Source organism: Chiloscyllium plagiosum, chromosome 2 (assembly GCF_004010195.1).
Source record: "Chiloscyllium plagiosum isolate BGI_BamShark_2017 chromosome 2, ASM401019v2, whole genome shotgun sequence".
Lineage (NCBI taxonomy): Eukaryota > Metazoa > Chordata > Chondrichthyes > Orectolobiformes > Hemiscylliidae > Chiloscyllium > Chiloscyllium plagiosum.
In genome coordinates this window covers 119,010,104-119,036,799 of record NC_057711.1, presented here as the reverse complement: position 1 = coordinate 119,036,799, position 26,696 = coordinate 119,010,104, and the positions used below count along the sequence as shown (strand labels likewise).

Here is a 26,696-nt window from a genome sequence, read left to right as displayed (position 1 = left end):
TCCTGTTCCCTGGATGCTGCCTGACCTGCTGCGCTTTTCCAGCAACACATTTTCAGCATATAAATGATCTAGATGAGAATGTAGGAAGCATGATTAGTAAGTTTGTGGATGACACCTAAATTGGTGGAGTAGTGGACAGTGAAGAAGGTTATCTAAGAGTACAACAGGATCTTGGTTAGTTGGGCTAATGGGCTGAGGAGTGGCGGATGGAGTTTAAATTAGGTAAATATGAGGTATTGCATTTTGGCAAAACAAACCAGGGCAGGATTTAAACAGTTTATGGTAGGATCCTGGGGAGTGTCGTCTAACAGTTAGGGGTTTAGATACATAGTTCCTTAAAAATAGTATCACAGATAGACAGGGCGGTGAAGAAAGCATTTGGAAAGCTTGACTTAATTGGCTAGAGTATTGAATATAGGAGTTGGGATGTTTTGTTGTGGCTGTACAGGACATTGGTGAGGCCACTTTGTATTGTGTATAATTCTGGTAGTCTTGTTATAGAATTGATATTATTAAAATAGAAAAGGTCAGAAAAGATTTACAGGATGTTACCATGACTGGAGGGTTTCAATTATAGGGAGAGGCTGGATAGGCTGGGACTATTTTCCTTGGAGAATAGAAGGTTAAGGGGTGACCTTATAGAGGTTCATAAAATCATGAGTGACAAAGATGAGGAGAATAGCAAAGGTATTTTCCCTGAGATAAGGAGATTCAAAATAGAGCGCATAGGTTTAAATGAGAGGGAGAAGATTTAAAAGGATCCTGAGGGACATCTTTTTCACACAGTGGGTGGCACATATATGAAATGAACTGCTAGGCAAAGTCATATATGCAGGTACAGTTATGACATTTAAAACATATTTGCACGGGTACTTAAATCAGAAAAGTTTAGAGGATATGGGCTAAATGCAAGCAGATGGGACTAATTTAGTTTGGGAAACTTGGTTGGCATAGATGAGTTGGATCGAAGGGTCTGTTTTCATGCTGTATGACTGTGAGTACTCCTGCCCTGAACAGATTACTTTGAAGGAGAGAGTTCTAGGTTGCCTTTTGTATAAGGACTGAGGAGTCTAAATAGTTTCAAGGTTCTGCTCTCTTGTTCTGGACTTTCATCAGCAAAGGAAATGGTTTCTCTCTATCTATGTTATCAACTACTTTAATCTCCTTAAACACCTCAGTGAGATTCCTCCCAGGCTTCTGTACTTGAGGAAATAAAAGCCTATTCTTGTAATTTACCTGTTTTTAGCTCTGGAATTAATATAAAACTAAACAAGCAAAAGCCTAAAACGAGTAACATTGTCAGTCATTATCTGCAAATCTTACTTCTTACTATCAGCTGGGTGAATGCTGCAGTTAAAACATTTCCTCCAATCAAAAATGCAGAGTACACGCCTGCATCTTTCACAGTGACTGATCTCAAAGCGCATTCAACTGTATGAGTGACATCATCTCGTGGCACGGACGAGAAAAACATATCTGGAACAATAAAAAGAAAAATTATAAACTGCAGAATAAACTTTGTGCAGAAACCAGCATTGTGTTTACAAATGGCAGTGCAATCCTCTGGCATTTTATATAAAGGCTTATATTTATATGTCCTAGGGATGTCGCAAAGTACTTTACAGCAAAAAGAATATTTCTAGACACAGGAATAGGGAACTGGAGATGTGCGTAGAATGCTGCTATCATGCAGACAGAGGACTGATCCACAGAGAGAGGGAGAGATAGATTAGCCATTGTTGTAAGGTATGATATGCAGTCGGCAATTTGTGCACAATAATCTCACACAAACAGCAATGTGATAATGATCAGATAATCTGTTTAATAAATGGTAGTTAAATGATGAATATTGGCTCGGGCAAACTCCTGAAGGACTCCTCCGGTCCGATTTAAATAGTGTCATAGGACTATTCCCATCTAACTGAGCAGGAAAGCAGGGCATTTTTCTCACATCTCACTCAAAAGATGACTTCTTCAATGCTGCTGCAAACTGCCAGTAATGCAATGCAAGTGTTAGCCTTGATGTTTTGCTCATGTCTCTCAATGGGTATTGAACCCACAGCAAGAGTGCTCCCAATTGAACTTCAATTTCAAACTCATTGCAAAATCTAATGCATTAGTTTAGCAATATCTCGTGTACCTGTAGAATTGGAATTGTAAGAACTGTGTCCTTTTTATTCTGTGTGTTGTTAAAAACTATGGACTGCAAAGCGAAATAACTGTTTTTGAAAACAGGGATTTATCAGGATAACTGCATGATTTCACAGCGAGGAATTTGATACCTATTATGAACTCTTTTTAGTGGATTCCTACAATGTGCAGATGACAAGTCCCAAGGAACTTTTTCACAAGTGAAACTAATTGGGTCTCTGCTAACTAAGCAGGTTGTGACTGGAAGCAAGTTACAGAGACAAAGGTACACACAGAGAAAAAGACACAGATGGGTGTTCAGTTGTTTTTCCTAGCAGAAGCTGCCTGTTCTCTGCAGTAAAAAAAAACAAGTTTAAACTTGAAGTAAATCAGATAGACACATGTTTGAAGTGAATCAGATGCTCTGTGATTCTTACAAATCAATGAAAGCTTTCCGAGAAAGACAGTTGAACACCAAGGGCCTGGCTAACAAGATTGTTTGGAGTGTTTTCCTTCAGGGAATGCTGGAAACTGGGACTGACTCCCACAGAACAGGTGCAGGTGTGCAAGTGCAGTTTAATTGCAGTAGCCAGTTTTATGTTGGGAACAAACATTCCAGTCTCTTATTTGAGCACATATTCTAATGTGCCACCAAGATTTAGAAGGGATTTGGAAGGATTGTAAACAATGTGCTTGTCCAAAGTCTGATGAGAAAACCTTCTGTCACAATCAGAAAACTGGAATGCACCCAAATCTTAAGAAAAGACGCAGCCAGTAATAACTACGCAGCTGGGGATAGAAAGAATTGGTAGCACAACATAGAGAAATAATGAGTGAGAGGAGATGAAATAGAGACAGACATAAGGAACAGCTAAAAACTTCAGTTATGAGAAAAGACTGGAGTGGTAAGAATTGGTTTCCTTGAAAGGAAAGGCTAAGAGGCAACTGAATGTAAATGACCAAAATCATGATGAGTCTGAACAGAATAGATGAAGAGAAAATTATTCCTGCTTGTAAAAGGATCAAGAACCAAAGGGCACAGTTTTAAAGTGTTTTGTAAAAGATGTAAATGTGAAATGAGCAGATTTTTGTTATACACAGTCAGTAGTTAGGATCTGGAATGTATACCTCCAAGTGGAGTGGAGACAGGTTCAATTGTACCATTGAAAGATTATTCAATTAGAAACAATATGCAAGTTTACAGAGAAAAAGCAGGAGATTGACATTCATGTTATAATGATGAGAGAGCAGAAATGAAGGGCTGAATGGCCTCTTCCTGCACCTATGAGCCTATGATTCTGAAAGAGGGCATAACAGAAAATAAGAGACAAAAAGAGAGATGAAAAAGTGGTGGGCATAACAGAAAGGCACAATAAAGGCATAAGTCAGGCAAGAAAGAGAGTGATGAAAGAAATTCATGTACAGAAAAAAGGGAGAGTAGATGTGTGCCTGCGTGTGAGAGGGAGGGAGAGAGACAGACAGACAAAGAGAAACAGATACAGACTAGGAAAAAGGGAACTTGGATGAACTGGAAATGTACAATGGGGAGAGAGGGACTGAGGGGTAATATTTTTAAAGAAAATATGTGAAAAGTCACATTAAACCTCTTGCAAATTATATTTATAACTTTGTATCTAGGTACAGTAATATATTTTAAAATGCATGGCTGTTGTTTGTAAGCTTGTATCAAGCTCTTAACCTTTGAAAAGTCCCCACGTAAGATATTTAATCAATCAATTAATTATTTATGTCACAGATTTTGAAACCAGACTTCACTGACATCACAAAGGCCTTTCCATAAAGTAAGTTTTAAATTAGAATTTAATCTCCATAGATTTAAGAAAATATCATGATTATATCTGAAGAAACTGGTCCATATAGTGCTAGATGATAGTCACCTTAACAAGAACTAGAAATGGAAAACTGACACTATTACCATCTTTTCAGAAACTATTGAGTAAGATATGAATAGAATAGTGCATGGTCATACGCACAAAAGCATAATAACAACTTATATTTACTAGCACTTTTAACATGGTTAAAATTCACAACTTTATAGTCAAACAACTTTTGATATTGAGCCATATAAAGTTACATTAGGACAGATGAGCAAAGGATCAGGAGAAAGTTAGCACTACAGATTCCGGAGATCAGAGTCGAGAGAGGGGTGCTGGAAAAGCACAGCAGGTCAGGCAGCATCCAAGGAGCAGGAGAATCAACGTTTCAGTCATAAGCCCTTCCTGCTTTGATTCTCCTGCTTCTCGGATGCTGCCTGACCTGCTGTGCTTTTCCAGCACCACACTCTTGACTCTGAAAAAAGGATTAGTCAGAATGAAATAGATTATGAGGAGTGTCTTAAAGGTGTCATAGAGTCTTAGAAATTTACAGCATGGAAACAGGCCTTTTGGTTGATAATGTCTGAACGAATCATCAGGCACTTATCTAGATTAATTTGATTTTTCAGCACTTGCCCCATAACCTTGTACACTTTGCCACTTCAAGTTATCATCCAAGGACTTCATAAATATTGTGATAGTTTCTGCCTCCACCTTTCAGGCAGTACGTTCCAGATACTCACCCTGCTGTGGGTGAAAACATTTTCTTTAAACCCCATCTAAATCTTTTCCTCCCTTACCTCAAATCTATGACCCTCCTCCTCCCCACCCCTCGCATATTAATCTCACTTCTAAAAGGCAAAACTTATTTCTGTCTACACCCCTCAGAACTTTGCACACCTCAACCAGGTCCACCTCCAGCCTTCTCTCCTCTAAGGAAAACAAGGTTGAAACTTTATTGCTGGAACAGCACAGCAGGTCAGGCACCTCAGAACTTTGCACACCTCAACCACATCTGCAGACCTCACTTTCTCCTCTAAGGAAAACAACCCTTGTCTATCTAGTCCCTCCTCAAAGCTGAAATGTTCCAGCTCTGGCAACATCCAGATAAATCTCCTTTGCATCCCCTCTATTGCAATCACATCCATCCTATAGTGCAGTGGAGCTCCACACAGTTCTCTGTTTTTGGCTTAACTAATGTCTTATACAATTCCATTATAACCTTCCCACTCTTGTATTCAACGCCTCAACTAATAAAGGCAAGTATCCCACATCCCCAAAAACCACCTTATCCACCTATCCTGTCAAGGATGTGTGACATGCAAACCATGCTCTCTCAGATCCTCTGCATTTGTAGCTTCTACCCTTTATTGTGTATCCCCTTGCCTGGTTAGTCGATGCAAATATATCACTTCACACATTTCAGGATTAATTCCAGTGTCACTGTTCTGTCCATCTGATCAGCCCATCTATATTGCCCTGTAATTTAAGACCTTCTCGTTCTTTTAGTCTCATTACAAACTACTGATCAAACCCCTTACATTCATGTCTAGATGCTGTATGCCAATGGATGCTGGCTTCCAGTCACAAATCAACCTTTGATCACCATCCTCTGCCTCCTGCCACTAAACCAATTTTAGGTCTGATTTGCCAGATTGTCCTGGATCCCACATGTTTTGACCTTTTTGATCTGTCTCCCACTGGAGAACTTGTCAAAAGCCTTGCCAAAAGTAATGAAGACTACATCCACTGTACTACCCTCATTTGCACACAGAGTCACCTCCTCAAGAAATTCAATCAAACCTGTCAAACATGATCTCCACCTGATAAAGCTATGCTGGCTATTCTCAATTAATCCTCATCTCTCCAAGTGAAGATTAAATTTGTTCCTCTGATTTTATTTTCCCACAGCTTTCTACCACTGGCCTATAGTTCCCTGGTTTATCTCTAAAACCCCACATGAACAGTGGTGTCACTTTAGCTGTCCTCCAGTCCTCTGATACATTTCCAGTGGCTAGAGAGGATTGAAAATTAATGCCTAGGCCTCTGCAATATCTTCCCCTTCCTCCAACAGCATTCTCATCTCATCCGAGTCTGGGGACTTATCCACTATTTAATCCTGCTAAAAAAAATTAATACCCCAACCTCTCAATTATAGAATGTTCAGAATTAGTCCTCCTCCCTGACTTGTATATCTATACTGTTCATCTCTATCGTAAATACAGATGCAAAATACTCATTTAAAATTTCAAAGATATTTTACACCTCTTAAATCCCTAATGAACCTTATTTAGAGTTTAGATTACTTACAGTGTGGAAACAGGCCCTTCGGCCCAACAAGTCCACACTGACCCTCCGAAGAGCAACCCACCCAGACCCATTCCCCTACATTTACCCCTTCACCTAACACTACAGGCAATTTAGCATATTTTGGACTGTGGGAGGAAACCGGAGCACCCAGTGGAAACCAACGCAGACACGGGGAGAATGTACAAACACCACACAGACAGTTGCCCGAAGTGGGAATTGAACCTGGGTCTCTGGCGCTGTGAGGCAGCAGTGCTAACCACTGTGCCACCGTGCCACCCAATTCTTTCTCTTGTTATCCTCCTGCTTCCAATATAAATGCCAAATAAAAATGGGATTTTTCTTTATTTTACTGTCAATGTTTTCTCATGCATCCTCTTTACTTTCCTAACTTTTTAAGCAATTTCCTATACTTTCTATACTCCTCTGTAGCTTCTGGTGTTCTAAATATTCAGCTTTTAAAATTTTATTCACTCATGGAAAGTGAGTGTCACTGGCTGGCCAGCATTTATTACCTGTTCTTAGCTGTCCTTGAACTGAATGGGGCTTGCTAAGGCATTTCAGGGGACAGTTGAGAGTCAACTACATTGCTGGGAGTCTGGAGTCACATGCAGGCCAGACCAGGTCAGGTTGGCAGATGTCCTTCCCTGAAGGGCATTAGTGAGCCAGATGAGTATTTCTGACAATCAGCAACAGTTTCACAGTCATCAGTGGATTCCTAATTCCAGAGAACTTTTAATTGAATTCAAATTTCACCATCTACCATAGTGAGATTAAAACCCAGGTCACCAGAACATTAGCTAAATTTCTAGATTAATAATCTAGCAATAATACCACTAAACCATCACAGTCCCTTTAAATCTACCATGAGCTTCCCTTTTTCTCCCCCTTATCCAATCCGGTACATTCCTCGATATCCAGGGTTCTCTGTATTTTTTGGTCCCTCTCTTCACCTTTGCAGGACTACATTGAATTTGCATTTTACAGCTTCCTTTTTGAAAGACTCCCATGACTCTGATGTAAATTTTCATATTAGCAGCTGCTCTAGATACTGATTTATCATATTAGAATCAGCCTTCCCCCAATTCAAAACCTTTATTTCTGGTCCATCTTTGTCCTTTTGCCTGACTACTTTAAATTTTATAGAGTTATAGTGACTATCACCAAAACACTGTCTCACTGACACATCTACCACTCACCTGGCCTTTTTTTTTAAGATTAGGTTGAGCACTGCCTCAGGTCTTGTACATGCTAGCTTAAAAAAAACTATCCTGGAGACAGTTTTAGAACTCAACCCCCCTCTAAGCTTTTTCACTTTGTATATCCCAGTTAATATTGGAGAAGTAGAAGTGCCTACTATTATTAACCTATTACTTTTACACTTCTGCAAAATTTGCCTACATATTTGCCCTTTTATCTTTCCCTGACTATTTTATGATCTATACTACACTTACAACAATGTAATTGCTCCATTTTTTTCCATACTTCAGGAGCCTTCAAAGATATCATCTTGCCTTATTGCAGCAATTGACTCCATGATTAATATTACAGTATCATCTCCTCTTTTACACCGCTCCACATCTCACCCGAAGATTCAATACCTTGGAATATTGAGTCACCAGTCCTGTCCCTCCCTCAAACATGTGCCTGTGCTGGAAATTATTTCATAACCCTATGTGTTAATCAACACCCTCAACTTATCTGCCTTACTTGCATGACCCTTGCATTAAAATGAATGCATCCAAACCTTTACGAGCTCCACTGTGTGTTAACTTGAGTATATACACTTTGCCTGCCAGACTGACCTGCTTTTTGTTCTACATTTATCTGTGCATCATTAACTATTATACGTTCACTCCATCCCATTCCCCTGTCAACTATTTAAACTCCCAACAATGACACTAGCAAATTTTCCCAAAAGCTGGAGGTCTCACTGCACTTTGGATGCAACTGGTTGAATTTGGTCAGGTCCCAACATCCCCAGAAATACCCAGTGATCCAGAAATCTAAAGTCTTCGTACTAGCACCAAATCTACAGCACACATTCTGCTGCTCTATCTGTCTATTCCTATACTCACCAGCACATGGCATCATAAAATACAGGACCAGAATTAGTCCATTTAGCGCATCAAGTATGCTCCACCATTTGATCATAGCTGCTATGTTTCTCAACCCCATTCTCCTGCCTTCTCCCTGTAACCCTGATCATCTTTCTAATCAACCTTATCTATCTCTGTCTTAAATACGCTCAATTTCTTGGCTTCCACAGCATCCTGCTGCAATGATTTCCGCAGATTCACCACTCTTTGGGTGAAGAAATTCCTCCTCATCTCATGTCTAAAAGGTTTGTCCCTTCACTTGGAGGCTGTGCTCCTGGGACCTAATCTCTTTTACAACTTGAAACATGTTCTCCTCATCTCCTCATCCTTTCAGTATTCCGTAATTTTCAATCAGATCCCCATTCATCCTTCCAAACTCCATTGAGTACTGACCCAGAGTCCTCAGCCATTCCTCATTTGACAAGCCCTTCATCCCTGGGATCATTCTTGTAAACCTCCTCTGGACCCGCTGCAATGTTGGCATATCCTTCCTTAGATACAGAGCCCAAAACAGCTCACAATATTCCAAATGTGGTCTGACTAGAGTCTTGTAAAGCCTCAGCAGTACATCTCTGCTCTTGTATTTCAACCCTCTCAAAATGAATGCTAACATTACATTTGCCTTCCTAACTTCCATCTTAAGAGAATCCTGAACTAGAACTCTTTGTGTTTTAGATTTCTGAAGCCTTGCCCCATTAAAAAAAAGTTCATGCCTCTATTCTTCCTACCAAAGTACGTTAACTCACACTTTCTAATATTGTATTCCACATTCCACTTCTTTGCCCGCTCTCCTTGCTTGTTCACTATGCAGCCTCACTGCCTCCTCCACATTACATGTCCTTCCATCTACCTTTGTGTCATCTGTAAATTTAGTTCGTGACAATGCTATCAATTCCTTCATGCAAACCATTAATATATAACATGAATAGTTGTGATCCCAATACTGACCCACTGACTCCCACTAAAAATAATCCAGAGATTACAACCTCTCAGAACCTGGTCCAGGCATTCCAAAGTTAAGGGTCCATTCAGCTGAAGATGTAGTTGACAATTGTGGAGTTCAAGAGTCCAGATTTGGAGAAGCGCAAAATGCAATGTTTTTTATTTATTTGTTTAAATAATTGTTTAAAAAATTAAGGAGCATTGCCGAACAGAGAGCTAGCAGTGCTACTGCATAGTGGCTTGAAAGTGGAGTTGCAGATAGACAGGGTGGTGAAGAAGCACTTGGCATATCTGCCTTCAACTGTAATAACACTGAGTATAGGAATTGGGATGTTATATTGTGGCTGTATAGGACATTTGTGAGGCTGCTTTTGGAATACTGTTCATAATTCTGGTTGTCCTTCTATAGGAAGGATGTTGTTAAACTTGAGAGGATGCAGAAAAGATTTACAAAGACATTGCCAGGACTGGAGGGTTTGAGCTGTAGGGAGAGGCTGAATAGGCTGGGGCTCTTTTCCCCGGAGCGTCGGAGAATGAAGGGTGATCTTATGGAGGTTTATAAAGTCATGAGGGACATGGATAGGGTAAATAGACAAGGTCTTTTCCCTGGGGTGGGGGAGTACAAAACTAGAGGACATAGGTTTAATGTGAGAGGGGAAACATTTAAAATGGACCTGAGGGGTAACGTTTTCATGCAGAGGATGGTGCGTGTATGGAACGAGCTGTCAGAGGAAGTGGTGAAAGTGAGTACAAATACAACATTTAAAAGGCAATTGGATGGGTATATGAATAGTAAGGAAGGGTTTAAGGGGATATGGACCAAATGCTGACAAATGGGCCTCGGTCAGACTGGAAGGTATAGTTGGCATGGAAAACCTGGACTGAAGGCTCTGTTTCCATGCTGTATGGTTCTATGACTCAATAAGTGATTGAGAATCATACTGTTTCTTTATATTCCACAATAAGTTGGTTAAGTTCCCACAAATAGTTTATAAAGTTAATTTGGTTAGTTTTTTTTATGGATTCCAAAGGCAATAGTTTTATTACCATCTTTATAGATCATAACATCAGCATCTGTCTGAAGCTGTCGCTTGAATCGAATGGTTACATTTTCACCTTTATTTGCAGTAAGGGAGAAAACCTCTGGGAGGAAATGTGCTGCAAAATATAACAAATTTCACTAGGTCAGGTCCTTTTATCCTTGCACAGGGTGACATACAGACAATGATTCATGGCTTAAAACAAATCAATTTCTTTCGGGATCACTCTAAGGAGAGTTGGCTGTCAGCAGTGCTTTCACTGATCAATCCCCTGAAGTCAACACTGAGTCAGATGTGGTATGACAAATTAACAATTTGGGCCCAGCACTGCAGAAGCTCATTCACTGCTGAGGGAAGTTGTTCACTGCATGCATTAGGACAGAGTTGGTTCTTTATCAGATAGTCTGTTGAAGAACTTGGTTTCTTTTATACTTAACTTGTAATGCTGCATACTATTACCAGTGAATCATAGAACCCATACACAAGAAGAGGATTTTCAGCCCATTATACCTGTGCCAGTGCTTTGAAAGAGCCATCCAAAAGCCACATTCCTTTCCAATAGTCCTGAAAAGCACTTAGTTTAAAGTTTGATTTCAGTTCCCTTTTTAAAGTTGAAGTTGATTCCATCACCCTCTCAAGCAGTGCATTTCAGATCCCAATAACCTGCTGTATAAAGAAGAACCTCATCTTCCTTCTGGATTGTTTGCCAATGACCTTAAATGTGATCATATTAGTTAATGACTTTTTTTTTTAAAACTAGTGGAAAATGTTTTCCTTGTTCATACTATCAAAATCTTTAATCATTTTGAACACCTTTATAAATCTCCCCTTAGTCCTCCCTCCACTGAGAACAATGCCACAGAAGGGGACTGCTCTGTGCCTGAAAGAGTTGAATAAAAATGACTTGAAATCCCTCATTGATGTTTCTAGCTGTGTTTGTTGAACGGTGCGTATAAGCTGAGATTGTGCTTGGACTAGATGTTACAACACTGCATTTAACTCTGCTGATTTACAGGTCCAAGTGAATTGGAACTTATTGGTTACTGTCAGGGACATATGCCTGAGGGAATGCTGAGAGATCCTTGAGCACTTCACCAGTGTTTTGAGTTTCTTGGCTGGCTTGATTGCTGCCTTTTGATCCCTGAAAACAAAACATCAGTAAAGAGAGATTTCCACTGGCTTCAATTACCCAAAACTGTACAGATACCAAATGAAGACTGTCAGCACCACACATTCCGTACAGAAGGAAGGAAGGAAAAAAACAAAGGAAGAAAGTAAGGAACAAAGGATAGAAGGACAGACGGAAAAAAGGATGGAAGGAAGGAAGGAAGGAAGAAAGAAAGGAAGAAAGGAATGAAGGAAAGATGGAAGAAAGGAAGGACAGAAGGAAAGAAAAAAGTAAGGAAGGAAGGAAGGATGGAAGGAAGGAAATAACTTGTCTTAAGGTACAGATTTATACCAATAGATTGATTGAAATCCTTTGATTGCACATTTAGCCAAAACCAATCCCAGTATCTGAATCGATGGTTGCCTCCAGAATCTGAGAGTGTTTTACCTTGTTGTGACATCTTAACTGTTGTTATTCGTGTGGCTTCTTTTTTAAGTCTCCCCTCACAAAAGAATATTCCAACGCTATCATTTTTCTCATTGCTCCACACAACCTTTGAAGGGTAGCTTTTAGTCTTGTTCTGTGCTGCAGGATTTCCCCACTGATCAAGAAAGGGATCAATATTCCGAGTTATGGAAACCTCATCTGGATCAGATTTGCCTTCACTTACACACACTAGTGAGGTTTCTGACTTGGAGATTAGAGGTCTTGAGTTTATTAATGTCAAGTCCAGCAATGCCTCGATTAAACCTGGGATCAAATACAAACATATCGATTAGATGCAATTGAACAGGAAGATAGAAGCAAGGCAGACTTAGGCAGGCTGTCTCAAAGTTAATGAAATACTTACTATTGTGTAGTTAACATTCTCATGTAGAGAATGAGGCAGCTAACCTTTGCACTGCAAACTCTCAGAACAAAGGAACAATGACCAGATAATCTACTTCAATGATATTAGTTTAAGGGAAATACTGACCAGATCGGATGGGAGAAGTTCCTTACCCTTTATAGTGCCGAGGTATTGCTGAGGTTCACATGAGGGGGCAGACAGGGCGCTCTTCTGATTAACAACACCTCCAGCAATGTGGCATTCCACCAGTTCTGCTCTGTGAGAGTCATTGTTAGATTGTGAGCCCAAGCCACTGGATTCAAAGTTGAACTCACAATCTGCTTACTCAAGAGGTGAAAGTACTAATCACTGCCACAGCTGACCCACTAAACTGTACAGACATTTCTTGGTGATGTTCTAATTATGCAAGTTTTGATGATAGACAATTTACTCAACATTAAATTAGTGATAGTTTGAGTACTATTTTATGCACATAAATTTTTAAAATGAGTATTCAAAGTAAGGCTTTCATAACGTAATGTCATTTGTCACATTCATGTAAAATATCCATCTCCGAGCCCACTTTTCCAATCAAGACTCCCACCCACCCACCGAGGACCCCTTCTCTCACCTTCAATGTGCCCCATCCACCTGGACACCCCGTGCTGGCCTGTTATCCACCCATGACCTCTTCATTTCAAACTAGTGCTGTGACAGAGACCGCCTCAACCTGTCCACCCCTCTCACCACTCCAACCTCCCCACCTTGTAATGCACAGCCTCTACTCCCTTTGTTCCAACCCCAACATTACCATTAAACCAGCAGACAAAGAGACTGACCTCTACACTGCTGAATTCAGGCACCAACTCATAGACACCTCCTCCTACTGTTCCATTGACCAGGACCTCATTTCCCATCACCAAACCATCATCTCCCAGACCATCCACAACCTCATCACCTCTGGGGATCTCTACACACAGTCTTCAATCTCATCATCCGAGAACCCCGCACTTCCTGATTCTACATCCTACCGAAGATTGACAAACCTGACTTCCCCAGTCGACCCATTGTCTCAGCCTTCCCCTGTCCAACGGCTGAGGATCCTGGGATTTAATTCATTAGGGTTTACAAGGTTGAGGGGAGATCTAATAGAAACTTACAAGATAACGCATGGCTTAGAAGGGGTGGATGCTGGGAATGTGTTTCCATTAGGCGGGAATTTATCTCTGCATACCTTGACACCATCTTGTCCCCCTTAGTCCAGGAATTCCCCATCTATACTTGAGACACCACCCACACCCTTCACCTCTTCCAAGACTTTCAATTCCCCGGCCCCCTACCCCTTACCTTCAACATGTATATCCAGTCCCTGCACACATCTATCCGCCACGACAAAGGCCTCCAAGTCCTCCATCTCTTCCTCTCGTGCCATCCCAACCAGTACCCTTCCACCGACACCCTCATCCGCCTGGCTGAACTGGTCTTCACCCTTAACAACCTCTCCTTCCAATCCTCCCACTTCCTCCAAAGCAAAGGGGTAGCCATGGGCACCTGCATGGGCCCCAGCTATGCCTTCCTCTTTGTCGGTTCCGCGGAGTAGTCTATCTTTCACAGCTGCACCAACACCATCCCCCACCTTTTCCACTACTACATCGATGACAGTATCAGCGTCACCTTGTGCTCCCATGAGGAGGTTGAACAGTTCATCAACTTCGCTAACACCTTTCACCCCAACCTCAAATTCACCTGAACAATCTTGGACACCTCCCTCCCCTTCCTGGACCTCTCCATCGCCATCTCTGGTGAATGACTAACCACTGACATCTATTACAAACCCACAGACTCCAACAGCTACCTGGATTACACCTCCTCCCATCCTGCCTCCTGTAGAAATGCCATTCTTTATTCCCAATTCTGCCATGTCTGTTCCCAAGATGACCAATTCCACCATAGAACAGCCCAGATGGCCTCCTTCTTCAAAGACCGCAATTTCCCCTCCCACGTGGTCACGATGCCCTCCAGAGCATCACTTCCACTTTCTGCAACTCCACCCTTGGACCCCACCCCTCCCAATGCAACAAGGACAGAACCCCCCCCTGATCCTTACCTTCCACCTCACCAACTTCCGGATATTGTATCATCCTCTGTCACTTCTGCCACCTACAAACAGACCCCACCATAAGGGACATATTTCCCTCTCCACACTTATCTGTGTTTCGGAGAGGCCATTCTCTCTGCGACTCCTTAGTCAGATCCATGTGCCCCCCACCAGCCCTCACCCTGCCACCGCAGGAAGTGCAAAACCTGCACCAACACCTCCCCTCTCACCTCTGTCCAAGGCCCCAAAGGATCCTTCCACATCTGACAGAAATTTACCTGTACATGTAAATGTCATCTACTGTATTTGTTGCACCCGATATGGTCTCTTCTACATCGGGGAGACAAGACACCAACTTGCAGATCGTTTCAGAGAATATCTCTGGGACACCCGCACCAACCAATTGCACCACCCTGTGGCTGAACACTTCAACTTCCATAAGACCATAAGAGATAGGAGTGGACGTAAGGCCATTTGGCCCATCGAGTCCACTCCACCATTCAAACATGGTTGATGGGCATTTCAACGCCACTTACCCTCACTCTCCCCGTAGTCCTTAATTCCTTTCGAGATCAAGAATTGATCAGTCTCTGCCTTGAAAACCTTTAACGTCCCGGCCTCCACTGCGCTCTGTGGCAATGAATTCCACAGGCCCACCACTCTCTGGATGAAGAAATGTCTCCTCATTTCCATTCTACATTGACCCCCTCTAATTCTAAGGCTGTGCCCACGGATCCTAGTATTCCCGCCTAATGGAAACACATTCCCAGCATCCACCCTTTCTAAGCCATGCGTTATCTTGTAAGTTTCTATTAGATCTCCCCTCAACCTTCTAAACCCTAATGAATTAAATCCCAGGATCCTCAGCCGTTCATCGTATGTTAGGCCTACCATTCCAGGGATCATCCGTGTGAATATCCGCTGGACACGTTCCATTGTCAGTATGTCCTTCCTGAGGTGTGGGACCCAGAATTAGACAGAGTATTCTAAATAGGGCCTAACTAGAGCTTTATAAAGTCTCATTAGCACATTGCTGCTTTTACATTCCAACCCTCTTGAGATAAATGACAACATTACATTTGCTTCCTTAACCACAAACTCAACCTGCAAGTCAATCTTTAGAGAATCCTGGACTAGCACTCCCAGATCTCTTTGTACTTTGGCTTCATGAATTTTCTCTCCGTTTATAAAATAGTCCATGCCTGTATTCTTTTTTTCCAAAGTGCAAGACCTCGCATTTGCTAACGTTGAATTTCATCAGCTATTTCTTGGACTACTCTCCTAAACTGTCTAAATCTTTCTGCAGCCTCCCCACCTCCTCAGAACTACCTGCCAGTCTGCCTAACTTTGAATCATAGGCAAACTTCACCAGAATGCCCCCAGTCCCCTCATCCAGATCATTAATATATAAAGTGAACAGCTGCAGCCCTAACACTGAACTCTGCGGGACACCACTGGTCACGAGCTGCCATTCCAAAAAAAACCTTTTATCCCAACTTTGTGCCTTCTGTCAGGCAGCCAATCCTCAATATATGCCAGTAACTCACCTCGAACACCATGGGCCTTCACCTTACTCAGCAGCCTCCTGTGAGGCACCTTATCAAGGTCCTTTTGGAAACCTAAGTAAATAACATCCACTGGGTTTTCCTTGTCTAACATTCTTGTTACCTCTTCAATGAATTCTAACAGGTTTGTCAGGCACGACCTCCCCTTGCTTATACTGACTTGTTCTAATCCGACCCTGCACTTCTAAGAATTTAGAAATCTCAACCTTAAAGATGGATTCTAGAATTTTACCTACAACTGAGTTTAGGCTAATCGGCCTATAATCTTCCATCTTTTATCTCGATCCTTTCTTGAACAAGGAGGTTACAACAACGATTTTCCAATCATCTATGACTTTCCCTGACTTCAGTGAATTTTGAAAGATTACAACCAATGCCGCCGCTATTTCTTCAGCCACCTCCCTCAGAACTGCAGGATGTAGCCTATCCGGGCCAGGATATTTATCAATTTTTAAACCTTTTAGCTTTTCTAGCACTTTCTCTTTTGTAATGTCTACCACACTCAACTCTGCACCTTGACTAACTTAATTGTTGGGATATATGTGCCCTCTCACTCCATCAAGAAAATGCAGGTCCTTGGCCTCCTCCATCACCAAACCGTAACCACCCGATGCCTGGAAGAAGAAAGACTCATCTTCCGCCCTCGGACCCTGCAACCACATGGAATTAATGTGGATTTCACCAGTTTCCTCATTCCCTCCTTCCCCACCTTATCACAGTCCCAAACCTCCAATTCAGCACCACCCTTCTGACCTGTCCATCACCTTTCCCATCTATCTGCTCCATCCTCCTCTCCGTCCTATCACCTTCTCCTCTGCTTCATCTGCCTATTGCATTCCCAGCTACCTTTCCCCCAGCCCCACCCCCTCCAATTTATCTCTCAAGCCCACAAGCCTCATTCCCAATGAAGGGCTTTTGCCCGAAACATCAATTCTCCTGCTCCTTGGATGCTGCCTGACCTGCTGTGCTTTTCCAGCACCATACTCTCGACTACTAATTTTCAATGTCCATTATCAGATTTTAATACCAGTTATTTTCATGAATTTAAAAATGACTGCACCTGACTAAAAGTTGAGTCAAGCTGCCTGAAATAATTTATAAACAGGAACAATTTGAACTGAAGTTAACATGTTATCAGAGACTGAAACTAGTCACCTAGGGCTGTACTTTCTAATTGTTTTCCACATATATCCAGATTAAAGATAAGTCATTTTAACACAAGAATATACAAATTGGGCAATTGCTTTGGCAGAGCTGTGAGAAATTGATTTCAATTGGAACTGAAAAAGTTTCTCTCTCTCTCAGCCTCACAGAGAACAAAGCAAACAGAGATAGCATAAACTGGAAAGGAAAATGCAATCACTGGGAGCTCAAAGATATCTGTAACATTCACAGCTGCTGTTCATCCAAGACATCCCCTAGTCTCAGATTAAAACCTAAAATGTCAAGGTCACCCTCAACTGTACTTTTTTAATTTTAAGTTTGGTTACTGTACACTATCCTATTTCAAATTTTGTACCTGATTTTTGATATTACATCTATTATTTTTCTTAGGGTTAGCAGGTGATAAAATTGCTCTTCCTTTCACTCAAAGAAACATTGTTACTGGTTTCTTATTTGTTTCCAGTGATCTAATTAAACACATTTTTATTGAAGCAATGTACAGGTGTATACTAAAAAGATTATTCACTGAAGCTAACTGAGGAAGTTGAAAAGAGGGAGGCTGATTCATCTCACCTCAGCTTGTTATAACCGATCTGGAAAATACTTGACAAGACAAAGCTCTTTTAGGTCTCACTTTATATTAAAAAAAAAGCAAAATACGTTTTGCCCAGTTTATCAGGAGTGTTGCAGAAATGACCTTGCCTCTGTTAAGTTAATTCAAAGGACAGTACTCTTCTGTCTGTTTTACCACTACCAGAAGAAATTCCTTAAGCTCAGCAACTCTTCTTGTCTTTCACTGAAGAAGTTGTAAAGTGAACATTTTATTCAAGATGATAAATCATTAAAGTGAAACTTGTTGAAATGATTTTTATAGGAGCTCAGAAGCAAGCACTGATTGAAATACTCAGAAGTGCTGGAAATCATCTTTACTCCAGGATATCTCTGCAGGATTTCCAAAGCCCAAACCTCTTCCTCTGCTTCTCTGTATCATAAGGTCAGAAGGCAGATGTTCACTGATGATTGCACATTGTCCAGCACTATACACAACTCCTTGAATATTGAAACAGTTCATGTTCAAATGCAGGACAATATTCAGGTCCAGTGTTTAGATTAGATTCCCTACAGTATGGAAACAGGCCCTTCGGCCCAACAAGTCCACACCAACCCTCTGAAGAGCAACCCACCCAGACCCATTCCCCATATTTACCCCTGACTAATGCACCTAACACAATGGGTAATTTAGCATCATCAATTCACCTGACTTGCACATCTTTTTGGACCATGGGAGCACCCAGAGGAAACCCACGCAGACATGGGGAGAATGTGCAAACTCCACACAGACTGTTGCCCAAGGCTGGAATCGAACCCAGGTTCCTAGTGCTGTGAGGCAGCAGTGCTAACCACTGAGCCACCATGCCACCCATTCATGCTTGGGTTGATAAACAACAAGTAATAGTTGTGCCACAGAAGTTCCAGTCAATGACTATCTCCAACAAGACAGAATGTAAACATTGCCCCTTGAAATTCAAAAACATTACCAACTCGGAATTCCCTACCTTCAGTATCTGTGGATTACAATTGACCAGTAACTGAAACAGACTAGTCACATAAATATGGTGGTTACAAGAGTAGGTCAGAGGTTAGGAAACCTGCAATGAGTAACTCATCTCCTGTATCCCCAATATCTGCCCACCGTTTACAAGGCTGAAGTCAGAATATATTACAATGCTCTTTACTTGCCTGGATGAGTACAGCTCCAATAACACTCAAAACGTGACACCATCTACAACAAGGTATGCCTGCTTGATTGGCACCACATCCACCACTACCTCCAGCAGTAATGAAATGTTGTAGCAGTGTCTATCATCTACTCATGTATTGCAGAAATTCACCTTTGGACGGTGTCTTCCAAACCAACCACCACTATCATCTAAAAGGACAGTGCATTTGATACCTGATACATCTGCAAATTCCTTCTCAGCATTGAGTTGTGCAAAAATATTATTATTCCTTCACTGGAGTTAGTTCAATTTCTTGGAAACCCCTCCCTAACAGTATTCCTGCACCACATGGAATACAGCAATTCAAGAAAGCAGTTCACCATCACCCTCTCAAGGGTAATAAATGCTGGACCAATCAGCAAAGCCTGCATCTCTTGAATGAATTCAACAAAAGACATTTACAGAGAGAGAAACAAAGTTAATATTTCAGATTGATGACTGAATGCATTTAAATATTTACAGGACACCTTTGTAGGTCTTCCAGTTTTGAAGAAAGATCAACAACCTGAAACATTAACTCTTTTTCTCTCACCACAAATGGTGCCTGACTTGTTAAATATTTCCAGCATTTTAAAAACAAAAGTAGGATTTAAAACACTGTGGCAGAACATTGTCTTTAACTTGGGAGGAGCTTCAAATTCCTTTTTAATTCTTCCTCAAATAAATTCTAATTATAAACAGGAGGATAATGAGAGAGGAAATATGTAAGTTAATGACCAAAATAATGATTGAGAGGTTGGCAATTCAATTTTAATATGTAAACATTTCTTAAGGACAGAGAATCTGTCCAGTACACTGCTACAAGCAGAAAAGACAACGATCGCTAAAAAGTGAGTGATTAAATAAATCAAAAAGCAAAGTTTAAATTGGTATAGGAAAAGGTAATTGTATGGAACTAAATGGATGTTTTCACAAAGATGAAATAAAAACAATGGGTCAAATTAACACAGTGTGCAATATGATTCTCTTTAAAGCATCCCATCAACTGTTTGATCCTACAATTATACCTCATCTCTACAGAGAGATGTAATTGCATTCCTATAGTGTTTTCCATGGCTGTTGGATCTTTCAAAGTGCTTTACAACCAATATGGTGCATTTGAAGTGCATTGACTGGCATCATATAGGAAATATGACATCCAGTAAATAGCTCCTATTTTTCAGCTTTTTCTTTTATGACCAGAATCTGTTTACTTTTTTCCTGTTTGGCTTGTACATTTCACAGCCCATGTGACTAGGAATTGAGTTTGATAACAATATGTACTCTTAAAGAATGCCTTGTATTTGCTTACAGTCAATTTTTCACAACTTGTAAAGATCTTATTGGAGCTGATTTAGATTAAAAGTTGATAACGATGTAGTGATAGATATAGGCAATATCAAATACAAACATTTGTCAGGGCCAACCACAAACCTTCAATAATATAATCAGAAATTGCTGGAAATACTCAACAGGTTAGGCAGCATCTGTGGAGAGAGAAAAACAGTTAATACTTTGACTTGATGGTCTTTGCAAGAAACTTAATAATTAATGCTATTAACACTAACACTTAGACTGTGAGTAAAACATCCACTCAAAATAGAAAAACATTTTGTGAAAAAAATAAGAAAATTTTATAACCTTAGAAGTTCAAATTTGTGACTGAATTTTTATGTCTCATGACTCATAGGGATAACATGTTAGAAATCAAGCCCCACTATTCGCAGAGTTGTCGCAAATGTGAAAATTTGATTAAACTAAATTACCCAATTCACTTCTCCTCTACATTGGAGAGACAAGACGCCAACTTGCAGATCAGTTCAGAGAACATCTCTGGGACACCTGCACCAAACAATCCCACCGCCCTGTGGCTGAACACTTAAACTCCCCCTCCCACTCCAACAAGGTGATGCAGGCCCAGGGCCTCCTCCATCGCCAAACCCTACCACCTGATGCCTGGAGGAAGAATGCCTCATCTTCTGCCTTGGGACACTGCAACCACATGGGGTTAATGTGGATTTCATCAGTTTCCCCATTTCCCCTCCCCCCCAACTTATCCCAAGTCTCAACCTTCCAACTCATCACTGCCCTCTGACCTGTCCATCATCCTTCCCATCTACTTGCTCCACCCTCTTCCCTACCTTCATCTACCCATCACATTCTCAGCTATCTTTCTCCCAGGCCCAGCCCCCTCCCATCTATCTCTCAGTGAAGGGCTTATGCCTGAAACGTCGATTCTCCTGCTCCTCGGATGCAGCACCATAGTCTCAACTCAGATCTCCAGCATCTGCACTTCTCACTTTCCCTATCCAATTCTATCTGTCTAATTCATGTCAAAAGAATATTACACCAGATTTCTCATTAAAAAGGGAATAACTATTTATTGTAACCAACAATAAGAAAGAAATCCAAATTGCTAATGTATAACTCCAAATAAAACTCTCCACTCTTTATAAAGTCTCATACACAGACAGACAAGAAGAGTATTAAGAGTAGAAAGAAGAGGGAAGAAAAACAGGGAGAAACAGTTTGATGGCATCAATCTGGACCGTAGGAGTTGACGAGTTGTTTTATTTTGCACCATTTCAGTTCTTTGCTGAGGAGATGAGGTTGTTTGCACACCAATGCTGTATTTTTTCACATTCAAGAATCTGCCCTTTTCATCTGGTGTTCTTTTCACCTCTGAAAATGTTCCTTTCATCTTTTTCAATTCAACAGGCGATTTGTGGACAAAACAATTTCCAAGGAAACGATGGAACAGCTACTGTGTGATGTTCTCACCCTTCCCCACACCGAAGAGGGAAAGAGAGATTGAGGTGTTTTCTCTTCTTGGGCCTGATTTCATGCCTTTGGGTCTACATAGAGGTTGTAACCAATAAAATGGTTATTACTATCCTGAGAACATGAGCTCATAACAACTGGTCAATTGAAAAACCAAAGTACAGTCTCCATAGCATTCACCCCTACTGTTTAAATAAGGCAACAGTGTAAATACAAGTTACAATGAGTTCTAGTAATTTTTTTTTAATTTGACATCATCTTTCAGTTTCCTTGGTTCCTTGGGTTTCTTTTCACATTATTTATAAGCCACAGTCCGAAAGAATACAGTGCTCTTTTATAGTTGTCATAGATTTACAGTGGGTTTCAGTCACAGTATCACAAAGTCCATTTGTAACAACAATGATCATAACGTGGAGATACTATGACGAGATTGACTTTGTCACTAACCTTGCATCAGGCACTGAAAAATGCTGACATTACCATTATAACAATGCGGGATCATATATTACAAAGAATCTTTCACCCAAATGTCGACACTGCTATTTATAAGGTACATGAGCTTTACCATCATTTACCCTTGCATTTATTTATCTGGCTTTTAAATCTGTCTAAGGTATTTGTCTCAACAACTACATGTGATAATGTTTAATATTCTCATTACTCTTTGATAAAGAAGTTTCTCCTGAATTACCTAACGGATTTCATAGAGTCATAGAATTCCTACAGTGCGGAAGTAGGCTATTCAGCCCATCAAGTTCACACCGCCCCTTCAAAGAGCGATTCCCCCCACCCTATCCCTGTAACCTTGTATTTTCCCATATCTAATCCACCTTGTCTGGATATCTCTGGACTCTATGAACAGTTTAGCATGGTCAATGAGTGACTTTCTTTGTTGTCCTTCACTAAAGGTGAATTGGCCATGCTAAATTGCCCGTAGTGTTAGGTAAGAGGTAAATGTAGGGGTATGGGTGGGTTGCGCTTCGGCGGGTCGGTGTGGACTTGTTGGGCCAAAGGGCCTGTTTCCACACTGTAAGTAATCTAATCTAATCTAAAGCAAATAAACCAAAGAACTCTGGATACTGGAAATCAGAAACAAAAACAAAAATTGCTGGAAAAACTCAGGAGATCTTCAAAAGAAGGGTCACTGGAGCCTAAATCTTAATTCTGCTCTCTTTCCACAGATGCTTCCAGACCTGCTGAGTTTTTCCAGCAATTTTTGTTTTTGTTTCTGTTTTTGTTTCTGATTTCCAGCATCCAGAGTTCTTTGGCTTCTTTGTTTTAGTGAAGGATTGACCATGCTAAACTGTCCATAAAGTCTAGCGATATCTAGACAAGGTGGATTACCCATGGGAAAATTAGCCATGGTAAAACTCACCAGGTCTTCAGAAGTAGGGTCACTGGAGCCTAAAATGTTAATTCTGCTTTCTCTCCACAGATGCTTCCAGACCTGCTGAATTTTTCAAGTAATTTTTGTTTTTGTTTTTGTTTGTTGTCCTTCACCTTAATTTCACTTATATGTTGAAACTTCTTCTTTAGGCTCACCCTATTAAACACTTTCATAATTTTAAAAAGCTCTATCATGTTATTCCTCAGGCTTCTCTTCTCTGTGGAGAAAAAGACCAAACCTGCATTTTTTTTTTGATGGCAACAACATCTCAGTTAGGATATCATGTTAGTAATTTATTTTTTCCACTATCTCCATATCCATTTATATTTATATAGCTTCCATATCCTTTCTATTATATACTGACAAGAACTGTTCTTAGGATAAGTATGGTCTAACCAAAGTTATTTACAGGTTTACCACGCACAATGATATCAATGTGAAGCAACAATTCAAATCTCACCAAAATTATTATTAAACAAATTCAGTGGCAAGCTAAAGGCACAAATAATACTCAGAAAGTCAATTATATTTCAGTTCGTTCAGTGAAAGAAATTTTAGAAATTTCAATGATAAGTTTGAATTGATTTTGCTGAGATGTTCTAGGCCATTGGGAGCTGAGTGGACATTTTAGAGCAAGTTTTGTAATGCTAATCAGTCCTTTATTTTATTCACAGATCGTAATAACTCAGAAGAATGTTGTGTGTTCCCTCACATTAAAACGTTTAACTTTATTAAGTGGCAACATGCAATATGCAGATGGAGCCAGTCAGCTGGAAACTACCCAGAAGAAAGCCCTGAAAGTATTTCTTTTCTAAAATAGTCTTTAAAGATGTTCCAAGATGCAATGTTAATGAAACATGTGGACATTTGTGTTCTTCGTTTCAGAAAATGCATAAGGCTCTTCTCACTGACAACCATTTGAGTAAATCCAGATTTCTTCACCTTGTTACCCAGGGCAGTTTATCAGAAGTGTGTTGCTGAAATGGCCTTGTCTGCTTTCAGTTAGTTTTAAAGACAGTATTCATCAGTGTATTATGCCACTATTGGAAGGGGTGCTTCAAGGTCAGCAATTCTTCTTGTCTTTCATATAAATATTTGTGAAGTGCATATTTTATTCAGTGAACTGCTGATAAATCATTTAACTGAAACTTGTTAGAAGCTGTTAAGATTTATTCTAAAGAATGATATAATACCTTAGTCTCAACTGTGTACATCTTGTTTATGTCAGTTATGCAGCAGATACTAAGAGGTTTTGTTATCACCATATAAATAATGTTTATATTTCCAGGAAGGTAGCAGTGAGAGAATTTTAAGGCACACCTGAAAAATTTATCTTGGAAGATCAGTTTACAAAGGAATGGGGAATATGAACCTGGTTCAAGGTCATGAAATCCCTGTCTGTGATCAGCTTTCAAAGATTTAAGTTACCGAAAAACTATGATTACAGACTAGTTGTAAAATGTCATGTGACCATTGCCCAAATTGTCCCAGGTGTGGTAATGCATAGGACTTAGGCTTTGACCATCTGTTAAACCTTTCAAAGCAATGTATTGTGCTATACATTAAATTACTCTGACAGATGTAGACCCAAAGGTGGCCTTGCTTGGTCATTTTGCTGATGCAGCAACAGCAAAACTTATGACTCATATAATTGGCATTTTGTCCTTAGCCCAAAAGAATAATATTCTGACTAAAACGGGATTAGCATACTCTCTTTCCTTATTTAAGGATCAACCTTTAGATGAAATTGCCAAGAATAAAAAAAAATCACTTTAATAATGACAACAATTAAACATTTTGGGTTAGAAATTCTCCTTGCAAATAGTATTAGTGGTATTGGATCTGCCATTTGTTTTAAGCACCCCTGACATACAGTTCTATTGATGAATATTGAACATGGTGTTTAACAGGCGGCCAATGATAATACCAAAAGCAAAGTTCTTATCCCTTTTTCTCTGTGAAAAATCAATCATGTCCAAAATTTGTGAGACATTCTCCAACAGCATCCGCTTGATTTCATGCAATCAAAGGGTAAAAGAGCCTGTAATCGCATTGTTCTTCATGATATATCAGTGACTGCGCTGATTCATGAAGATTGTAGATTTCGGGTTGGACTTCATGTTGCAATATGGATGTGTTTCACTAATTTCAGCTCCTAAAGGAAATTCCACCATACTGTTCTTAATCTGAGATGAATCAAGTCAATGATGGCCTGAAATCTTCAATTTTTAATTCCAAGACTACAGCAGGTTAAAAAAAGGCTTAAAGAATGGAGATGGAGAAAGTGCTGAACATGCTGCAAGTCCCCATTCTTTACACAGATCATCATTTCTTTTACATTGGTTTTTACTTCCTACATGCTGAGATTCTCAAGCAATATTGACAAGTGTTACTATTGGCAAAATCGATGAACGAATCTCTGTAAATGTTTATCAGATAGAAGAATTTCTGTCACTTTAGAACAAAAATTTAAATTTCTAAGAATAACTTCATATCTTAAAAATCACAACAGAATGACTAAATTTATCCAGAAAATACTGAGACCAAATGAGAGCTGAGCTTCATCTAAACGTTTAACTGGAAGCAATTACTACTTATCAAAACTATACACCTTACTGGAAAATCTTTGAATACATTTTTGAGGTGCTGCTTTTAACGTCTTGTAAATCTTAACCTGAAACCTGTATTCATCCTTTAAAGTGCACAGCCTTTGTGAAAAAAGGTAGAAAAAGTACTTTTTGTTAAAATCAGATGTGTAACTCCTATCGCTTGCAAATGACATAATGGTGGTTCAAGACATAATTCAAATGTGTAAGGAAAGAAATTTTATGGTGATTTAGTGAAGCTATAGTGCATAGGGAGGTTGAAGGGACCCTGAATTATAACATAAATACTGAACAGCCAAACATAAAGTGGATTAATGCTTTTATGGTTTATGTCAGTTTTATTTATTTGGACAATACATTTGAGATCAGAAGGTGTATTGAGAAGTAGATCCAGATGTTTAATTTTACCTGTAATGCATCAGGCTTTCTTTGGAACTATAGAAGGAAACATACGTAGATGTTATCTGGATGATTTTAAAAGCTAGTTATACAATACACTAAAAGTGACTTATTTCAAACCTTAGAACAATATGAGGCATTTGTTTTTTTTTCCCACATGGATATATTTAGGCAACAAGAATAAGGAAATTGCATTTGTGTGATGTCAAGTCCCATGGTCATTCTTACACAGGAGCCTTATAGGTCTTGACTGGTAGCAGGAAATAGTTAATGGAATACACAATACAAATCGTATTACTTTTGAAAGTTTTAAACATAAAGGAATGGATAGAAACTTTTCTATGGAATATATGCTGCAGTGAATTCTGGTACCTAAAATTTTAAATAATGGAGTAGTAGATTTATGTAATGTACTATAAAATATCACCCATTATAAACATAGACCTTCCTGCTGGCTGTAGCCATTATTGGCTTATTTAATTTCTCATGACTGAAGTCCTTCATTGTTCAGATTTAAAATAGACAAGCAAAAGGTCTGAACTTTAACTAAGCTATAACTGTAGTATGTTTTATCAAGTGAAAAATTCTCTTAATTTCCTTGACAACGCACACTGACATCAGTTTGACACATTTTGCATTTCAGAAA

General features: G+C 39.9%; 1 protein-coding gene across 1 annotated transcript in view; it reads right to left on the bottom strand.

Moving 5' to 3' along the window:
- Positions 1-26,696, bottom strand: part of tek (TEK tyrosine kinase, endothelial) — a 121,087-nt gene that overhangs the window by 84,445 nt on the left and 9,946 nt on the right. The window contains exons 2-4 of the mRNA XM_043717289.1: positions 11,909-12,211; positions 10,361-10,471; positions 1,324-1,476 (exon numbers count right to left, since the gene is read on the bottom strand). Of these exons, the coding sequence (XP_043573224.1) occupies positions 1,324-1,476; positions 10,361-10,471; positions 11,909-12,211 (567 nt within the window). The remainder of the gene's footprint in view (positions 1-1,323; positions 1,477-10,360; positions 10,472-11,908; positions 12,212-26,696) is intronic.